At 35.9% G+C, this 9,509-nt stretch overlaps 1 protein-coding gene across 1 annotated transcript; it reads right to left on the bottom strand.

The window, feature by feature from the left end:
- Positions 1-3,053: 3,053 nt before the first annotated feature.
- Positions 3,054-9,400, bottom strand: LTV1 (LTV1 ribosome biogenesis factor). The gene is made up of 9 exons (XM_089648785.1): positions 9,287-9,400; positions 8,999-9,136; positions 8,788-8,910; positions 7,850-7,982; positions 6,895-7,008; positions 5,946-6,208; positions 5,532-5,689; positions 4,930-5,095; positions 3,054-3,451 (listed from the first exon to the last, which is right to left on the bottom strand). The coding sequence occupies exons 1-9, from the start codon at positions 9,287-9,289 to the stop codon at positions 3,074-3,076; spliced, it is 1,476 nt and encodes a 491-aa protein (XP_089504911.1). The 5' UTR covers positions 9,290-9,400; the 3' UTR covers positions 3,054-3,073.
- Positions 9,401-9,509: the final 109 nt, after the last annotated feature.

Here is a 9,509-nt window from a genome sequence, read left to right as displayed (position 1 = left end):
TACTTATTTTTGTTATTTGTTTTTGGGGTATTATGCCGTGTTGCGCTAACTCCTTCTTTAGCCAACGTTTCGGACAGCATTGCAGTGTCCATCATCAGGGCAGATGTCTTATTTGAGGTTGTGTTAAAATGTGAGCTTAAGTATGAGGTTGTGATACCGTGTTGCCAGCTCCAACCCTCTGAGCTAACATTAACGTATCATTTTTTTTATTTAAAGTGGTTACACCAGAAAAAACACCAGAGCTAAACAAAGAAAACCACTTTAAATAAAAAAAATGATACGTTAATGTTAGCTCAGAGGGTTGGAGCTGGCAACACGGTATCACAACCTCATACTTAAGCTCACATTTTAACACAACCTCAAATAAGACATCTGCCCTGATGATGGACACTGCAATGCTGTCCGAAACCTTGGCTAAAGAAGGAGTTAGCGCAACACGGCATAATACCCCAAAAACAAATAACAAAAATACTTTTGGCCGTGAAAATCTTAAATCATAATTGTACTTACGTTGTGTACGAAAGAAATCTAATTTTTTGGTTTTTACTAGTGTTTGCTGAGTAATGAAATTCTTTTGTCATCACGCACGAGGCCATTTTGGCACTTTTTTAATGCAATTTACTTAGCACAAAACCTTACGCGACACGTGGCAGTTTAGTACTAAATCAACAAAATCGAAAGCAATACAACTGTCTTGTTTTTTGCTTGCCACTTTGAAATTTCTACAGCGCGTCTATGTGTATTGTAACGTCATCAGTTATGCTGTTTTTCCTCTCAAACTGTCAAATTCGCGAATCAAATAAAACCCCCACAGCTGAATGAACTATAATTGTTCCAAGATCGGTGTTGCCATAGTAATAAAAAAGTACTTTTATTTATTAAATTTCTGCATTTTCTTGTCAAACTGTGTGATTGCACCTTTATATGGATGGTTTATCATGTTAATCACAATTACGTACTAAAAATCTGTCTAATAATATTGTATCTCGTCTTGAATGTATATGTTGATTGCATTTCATTGATAAGTAATGGTACGTTTCTCACATTCGTCACATACGTGATCAACTGCATGTTATGTTGATCAAGTATGTTTGATATCATGTTGATCACAAGCAAACATTGAATAAGTGTAGACATAATATATCCATATGTTGATTAAAAAATATATTCATGGAAATGGTCAGCAGGTTATGTTGTTAGACAAAAAAAGTCTATTTACTAAGAAATATTAATATATATTATAAAATTATTATAATTTGAGATTTAGATGTGTTATAACATTATTCACATCTCTTTGGTATGGTAATTATTTTCTTGACATTTTAAATATCATACTCTGAATTTGTTTCATAAATGCTGCGGGCCGCATTCAGACGAGGTTAAAATGTTCGAGGCGAAATCCGAATGACGAAATTTGCACCGTCTCCTTGTGTGAATAAAGCTTTTGATTTGGTTTTTTTTAAAGGTCAGAGAAATTTGTATCTGTTATTTATATATTGTATTGTAAAGCTTGAATTAACTAAAAAAGCAATATTGTCATATTCCAATATGTTTGTCAAATGTTTATCTTTAAGTGTAAAAAACATTCATAGCAGAGACAGGTTGTTTATTATGTAATATAACAATATAACGTTTCGCGTCTTTGCCAATCTATAACAGTGGGAATTAGCTATTCGTACAAATATTGAATCAATTTTTCCACAGAATAATAATGAAGGAGACAACCGGTTGTAGGAGGGAAGAAACGCAATAACCAGCCAAACTGTTGAACAGAAGAATGAATTGCAAATACAAACTTTTTTCATGTACAAATGATAAGTACGCATTTGTTATGTCTTCCTACTACACTATTGCTGAAAACAGAGATCTCCATAGCACCTTCCATTGAAATACCGGTAAAACAAACATAGTATTTCGACCTGACGTCCATGTTATTTTGAGTCAAGAGTTGTACGAATAGCGGCCTACTTCCACTGTATTTATAAAAATATTTAATCAATTTGTAATCGCAGTAACCTAATAATTATAATTTTTAAATAAATCAACAATTTTGAACATACTGGTCACATCTTTAAGGAATTAAAACCTTTAACAAACTGCTTCAAGTTATAATGTTCTATTAAAAGTAAGATCAAATTGACCTTACTTTGGACACACTTCTATCGGTGTATCTCTTTGGTGTTTACAGCATAAAAATAAGCAACCATTAATTAATTAAATGGACTGATTTTCTGTCTTTTGTTGCCATTCATAAAATATGACTGAATGAACATATTACTGTATTATACACTCCATCCCACAAAATAAAGCAGTTGTATAACACTTTTTTTCTCCTTTCCGTGGGACTAGACTAAAAGGGTCCAAGGGTTGCTTGTTTGTTGGGATGGAGTCCAGTTAATTGTAAACTGTTTCCTACATTTTTGTAAATGTGTAAATCTTAAAAAAAACTGTAGGTTTTAATTATAATTATTAAAATAGTGTTATAATATGGAGGTTTATATAATAGTGAAATTTAAAATTGCAATTAAAGTGGACTAACTTTTTAAATGCAATTATTTTTTCTTTTGTAAATAGTGACATTAATTTTATGATAAAAAAGTACCCAATGTATACAAGTGAGGTTTTATTTTCTCTCCCTTTCTAACATTAAGTAAATTACCTTTTAGTACATTAACTCGGTAATAGTTTCCCTCAGGACCTAGATCATCTTTGTGGATGCTGTGTGAGGGTTATGCATTTTTTTGAATTATTAGGGTTCGAAGTAACGGGGTTCTACTGTATATGGAAACATATCCGCACTGCAGTTAGATAGTATCCGTATATGGAAACTTTTCCGCAGTGCAGTTAAAATGGGAGATAAACAACTGATAGTTTTAGAGAGATACATAACATACACAGTGTTATAATGTAAAATCGTGAAACAATTTAAATTTGGGTTGTTGCATGCGTAGGACAAATGTACGTTGGCCTGGGAATGCACACATTGCTCAAGTATCCTTACCTTGACTCTGTTGTGGCCATTAACATAAAATAATGAATTAAAACAACCGATATTGACTAAAATAAAATTTATTCAGAAAATCTTCTTCCCCTGTACATTCAGCTTATTATTAACGCTCATCTTCTCCTGTCTCTTCTTCTCTTCCTTAAACGCCTCCGAGTTGGTTTTCTTCTCTATCCTCCGCTCTTGGCGGAACTCCTTCAGCAGCCTTTTCCTCTCCTTGCGGTCCTCAGGCGTCTCGTCCTTGGGTCGGAGCGATAGGATACTGAGGGTGGTCAGGACCGATTCACCGATGGAGTCATCATCTTCGTCTCGCTGAGCACGGTCAAACTCCGCCTGCTCCATGTTGAAGCGGGCCAGTGATTTCATGGTCACTTTGCCGGAATCTGACCCATCAATCACACCCAGAGGGATGCCGGTTTTTGTGCTAATTTTGATTTTCTTGTCTCGCTGTAAAATAAATTTAATACTATTATAGTTTGACTAAAAACATAAAACCGTTCCCTAGCGAGGTATGAGAGTGCAGGAGTCGTGGCAAGCCACCAAAGAATGTTAGCAAACTACTAGTAAATTATGCGCATGCTTTGTTTGGGTGCATGCCGTGTAGTTTAGCTAAAATGATTTAAAATGCACATCTTTATAAAATGTAGAACAATACAAAATTTGCTTGGGTCAAGGTCTGAAACTATCTAAAAAATATCAGAACGGTGGAAATTGAGAGAAGAAGTTTTGGATGGGCCGCTTTCAGCAAACTTAGTCATATTCTGAAAAATGCCTGTATTTAACAAATGTAAACGTGTCTTACTTATAAAGATTACGAAGAGGGCCGTATACTACTCTGATTAAAATCGTTACTCATAATAATATTCATGCCAGATTTTTTTAGACTGGCATCACTTGGTTCCATACCTCAAAAACATGGTAATTTTCGGATTTTGTTGGTAACTTCACATTTCTTCAGATGACATTTGTAATGTCATTGACCCGGTCTGTTTTTATTTCCAATGAAATCCGGCCAATTCGATTATGCGTCCCGTATTTGCTTTGGTAAATCGATATATTGATTTAAAATATCCCTCCCAATGTACTGCAAATGGGTATTACTGCTTTTTTTTACATTTTCATTAGGTGACAGATCAATATTTATCAAACTTCGCGTATACGCATCCGCAGCGATGAGTAACCACTATCCCGACTTTATAATATTTTTACCGCGGTTACAGTATGAATTAAAGTTGTGATGAAAATTACCACCACATAAAGAGCCATGCTAGGCATCTCCTTGCAAGATAGACAGGCAAACCAGTGGATAAGATGGAACCTCTCCAAGAAAGATTAAAAATGTAGCCAAGCATTTAAATTGCGGTGTTTTTTTTAAACATATTAATTGTTATGTGAAATACTATCTATGTATCTTTTTTTTGGTAACCGAACAACTGACAGCAGTGACAAATTAACACCCTTTTGAAAAGTGATTTAAAGCCATGAAAAGCAATGAAAAAAACTTAGATTAAAAAGGTTAGGTTAGCTTAAAATGCTGGTTTTAGCATATAGTTGGGACCTTTACAAAGAGATTGGTATATACATAATATTCATATAAAAACATTGAATAATTCTGTCTTTTCTGCCATTGAAATGAGGCCGGCGCAAAAGGTAGAACTACCTTTCCCGGCCGAAGTGTGTTAACAAACATAATGGTCAATAAGAGAGAGACATTAGGGATTAAATGCTAGTTTTTTTCATCACTTTTCGGGTTGATTTTTCACTGTCCTGAGTTTTCATGGAACCCTTCTTTTAGGACACACATATTAAACATTAAATATGAACGTGGCTTTTCTATATTCCCGCATTCATGGTTTATTTCAATAGGACCGTTCAAAAACGATAGAAGTTTCATGGTACTAGGGACTCGTTGTATTGTTGCTTACCTTGGGTTCATCTATAAGTTTAGGGTGATTGTAGATATTGGAGTAGGTGGAGAGGATAGATTCACAATCCCATTTCTGTTCCTCGCCCGCGTCCTTTGTGTCAAACAGATCATATTCCTGGCCTTCTTCATCCTCTTCTTCTGCTATACCTCGCATGCGGATAAATCTGCACATAAAAAACAAAAGTAGGCTGTTACAAATTATGGCAAATATACTGAAAAGTGGGACATGGTTATCGAAAGTGAAAAGCTCGACTCTCTTTGATGTGATTAGCGTCAAATCCCTTCTACTTTTTATAGAAAAGTCAAAAATGAGATGGTTTGGACTAGTACTCAGAATGTCAAAAGAGCGACTTCCCCATAAAATACTGGAAGGAATTCCAGAGGGTGCAGACAACACTGGGAGAAGCAGCATCAGAGGCTGTGCGAGGAGAAGCCGGGCCTCCTATGGATGGAGGCGAGACAGGGATGCCCGGAGGGATCTTGTCCAAGCGATGAGGACAACCCAACCCGAATGGGACAAGGGGGATATTAGAATATGAAGCAATATCTGCCTAGTCCGGTGTTAAATTTGGTTATTGTAATTAATTAAAATAGACAAACTTTTTAACATCCTTATCCTCATCCAGCTTGTATAATCTCCTCTGGTCTGCAAACTGTTCCGCACACTTCAGCAGCACCTCCGGGGTGGCGGACAGATGTCCGTCTATGTCATCACAGTCCAAGGCACCTATCTCTGTGTCATCGTACTCTGCAAACATCTAGCGGCAAACAAACAAACATTATAATTATAACATAATAACATAAAAAATCGAATTATGTACACGCAACCTGCCAATTTGACTGTCCTAAAACGGGAAACTTCCTAGTTCGACAGTCAAAGCTTCCTTTTATATTTGTATATCTTGTATGTAATAAATGTAAAAATAAATAAAAATAAATAATGTATAGAGTAAGAATATAAACAAAATGTTACACAGTTAAAGCGGAAGAAATACAAATAATAAGTTAATGAACCTTTTCAAACTTATCATCCAGCAGTGTTAATCCGTTATTCCTTCGCATGACACTCGAGGACATGGAGTACTGGGAGAATCTGGACTTGTTGTCGTCAGCGTCATCGTGGTGCCTTCCAGCCACGCCACGTATCCTCGCCATGGCGTCTCCGTTCTCGCTGCTGCATTCCTCGTCGCTGGAGAACTGGTTGTCTGACGCATAGCCTCGCTGGGAGTCATCATCTTCATCTCCGGAGTAATCTTCATCATCGTCTTGTGCTGCGCCTAGAATAAGAGGGTTTCTATGTACACAGTAAGGCAACAATATTATAGTCAGCAAACCTATCTGTTTCCCCTCCTCATTTTCAGCCTTACCATTATCATTCTGCAGCAGATTGATGCTAGCTATTGTTGCCGATTAGGGTTTGCAATCCCACATCCTGCAACCCTGCGGGATTTCAGCAAATATTTGATCCCGCAGATTTGAAAACCCTATTGCCGATGAACTAATGCGCTATCGAGTATTATTATTATTACACATACATCAGTATTACAATGGAAGATGCTCTGAGGAACTAGCGTCATTGATCCCTTCGGCACCGGTGCGTAGTCGGGATACACGCCAAACGCGTGCCCAACATTTGTACATGGTTGACACTTGTCACATGAGAACGGGTCGCTTCTACGATTCGTTCTTAAGTTCAACAGCTCGGCTGTGGAACGAACTGCCGGCCTCTGTGTTTCCTCCCTCCTACAACATGGGACTCTTCAAGACCCATGTTCACTCCTTCCTCTCCACAAAAAGACCCTCCACACAGCATCCCCAAAGATGACATAGGCCCTGAGGGAAATTATTTTCTTCAGGGCCTCCTGTGTGGAATTAATATAAAAAAAAAAAAAAAAAAGTAGATGTGATGAAAAGGAGACGTAGAACAAAGTGACATGAATACATAAGGTGACCTCGGTATTACCTTCTTTCATGGCCATCTCCATGAAGTTATCCTCCAGCTCATTCTCCGGATCGCTATAATCAAAATCTTCATCCATGGCCGCCACCACATCTGGGTCCAAATCCAGTCGGAGACCTAAACAAACAAAGCCATAACTATTTATTAATTCATTCTGCATAATTATCATTAAGGCATGAAACACTAATTTACTACATCTTCAAACACACATACAATTGAGCTCTTATGCTTTATCAAAATAATGCTGTAATTACGCGATATATATCCAACTACGTTCACAGAAAAAATCTCAATCACAGACGACAATACAAGACCTACGATGACGGCCTTTAGCGCACTTTCAACATCATTCAGCCATCATTTAATTGAAAGTGACGGTTTGTGCGATTAGAGCTGGGCATATTTGTCATTATTATGGTGATAAAGTTTTATTTCTGCATTATTGCTATGTTAATATGTACCTAAAATATAATCTTCAAATCTTATGGAATTTTTTGTTGGAAGAATAAAAAATAAATTAAAAAATTGTGTTTTTTTTTAAAAACATCTATTGAATTTTACTTTTGTTTTCAGGAATGAATGATTGCAAATCTTAGAAGTGAAAATTAACCGACTTCCCGGCACCCAATTGAGCTGAAACTCGTCACATAGACTTGTTGTTTTAGACAATGTATTCTATCAACTTTTGGTGGCACTCATGCACAAATGAAATTGAATTTATTATAGTAAAAAAACTTTGTTTTTTACGCGTTCATTCTTTTACGTGTATTGTACTCGAAATTTATGAATGAATTGATTAAAATACATAAAACGGGTCATAATTGAAATACCTTATTACATACTAGCTGTACCCCACCAAGGCCAAATTGACAAAGAACTGTACGTCTTCATGTAAATATATACATCTGTGGGAAGTTTGGTTAATTATATCATAGATCAGTATGCGATGAATTGTTACCTGACTGCGGAGCTGCTTTATTAAGGAGTCCAACATCTTCTTCAACTTCTGAGGCAAACACGGAGCTTGGCAGGTTGAGGCGGACATTCTTCTTGGCTTTTACTGGCTTCACGGGCTGTGGCTTGGATGGGTCCTGTGTATACATTAAATATTCAATAGTGTAAACCAAATCACTACAAATTGTTGCTAAATCAATCTAATCAATGCTCCTAGGGTTTAGGGCATTGATTAGGTTGATTTGTGTTTTGTGGATTATGAATAATTAACTGATTCTCCATGGTAAAAACAAAGGTATTTAATGATGGATCTTACTGCTCAGGAATGAGTAAGGTTAATTGATAAGTATGGGTTTTACATATATTATTTACTGATGCATGGGACAACTGAATGCCCTAGTTCAAAATAACATCTACATGATAACCAACAACATTAAAACAGGATGTTTGGGTATGAGTTATCTGACAAAATAATATTAACCAATGAATTTTAAATAGTAGATCAGTTAATCGATGTAATAATTAGAGTGGAAGTTCTATGGGTATTTTTTAAGAAATTCTAATCTTTGTTATCAGACAAAGTAAACAATAAAAATATATATATGTTAAATATTTCCCTGACTGCTGCTCTTTAATGGGCACAAATTATGGGTATTACATTTAAACTTAATTACACTACAAGAAACAACGATTTACGTCCAGATATATGGTAAAAAATGAATTACAAATTTTATTCAAAGTTCAAAATTTACCTTATAAGACGATCCCTTTGCCGCCATTTTTGTATGTAGTGACACTTGCAAGAGTTTCGTTACACATAAATTACTTAATTAACACAAACTAAGAACCTATTTTGTACACGTAAATAGCTGTTTCTTGAAGTAATTGTTGAAATAAAACTGAAACAGGGAAATAATTAACGAAAATATCAAAAAGACTAACCACTGCTGGAGCCCACGAAACTGATGATTCCTGGACGTTCTTCAAATGCTGGAGGTAATCGTATTCATCTTCAAAGAACACACCCCATTTTCTTTCCTCTTCCTTTCTGTTGCTAGCATCTCCCTGAAAAAAATTTAATAAACTCCTTAGCAAGGATTGTAAATAGGGATAACAGAAGTACGTAGGTCATTTCAATGTTTTCCAAACTAACCTTCTGTTGTTTTTCAGCAGCCTCTACCAAAACGTGTTGTGGAGCATTTTCGTCAGCAGCCAAAGGGTCTTTCTGCGACCTGTGCACCAAGTGGAAAGTCACCGCATTCTTGCGATCAATAAACTTCTTGGCTTTCGGCTGAAAACAAACGAAACTCAATATTATGTATCGAATTCAAGTGACAGAAATCTTCAAAATACAAATGTCGACTTCTGACATAATTACTTGATGTCATGAGGTTTAATCAAAGTATATATGTGAAGAATCATGTGATTTAAATATATTTACCATGTTTAAGAAATTTATAGAAGTTTCAGACGAGTGTTCAATTTATTTTCGCGACTCGAAAAAATAACACACCGCGTTTGACAGATGCCATGTGTAAAGGAGCATAGACAATTATTTTTCATGCGATTAAATATTTTTGAGTAGGAACTGTAAAACTAATTTCGGAAACATTAATATTACGCAGTTTTTGGGGTATTTAAATTTTATACAAAATGTAGTCATT

The sequence above is a fragment of the Hesperophylax consimilis genome, chromosome 28, assembly GCF_061612785.1.
Source record: "Hesperophylax consimilis isolate HC1 chromosome 28, BYU_Hcon_1.0, whole genome shotgun sequence".
Lineage (NCBI taxonomy): Eukaryota > Metazoa > Arthropoda > Insecta > Trichoptera > Limnephilidae > Hesperophylax > Hesperophylax consimilis.
The sequence above is the reverse complement of the archived record's forward strand: the minus strand, read 5'-3'. Positions and strand labels throughout refer to the sequence as shown.

Coding starts and splice junctions, on each gene's coding strand:
- LTV1 (XM_089648785.1), bottom strand. Junction 8,911..8,998: donor CTGCTGAAAAACAACAGAAG/GTTAGTTTGGAA, acceptor AATTTTTTTCAG/GGAGATGCTAGCAACAGAAA. Junction 5,096..5,531: donor GAGGATAAGGATGTTAAAAA/GTTTGTCTATTT, acceptor TTTTATGTGCAG/ATTTATCCGCATGCGAGGTA.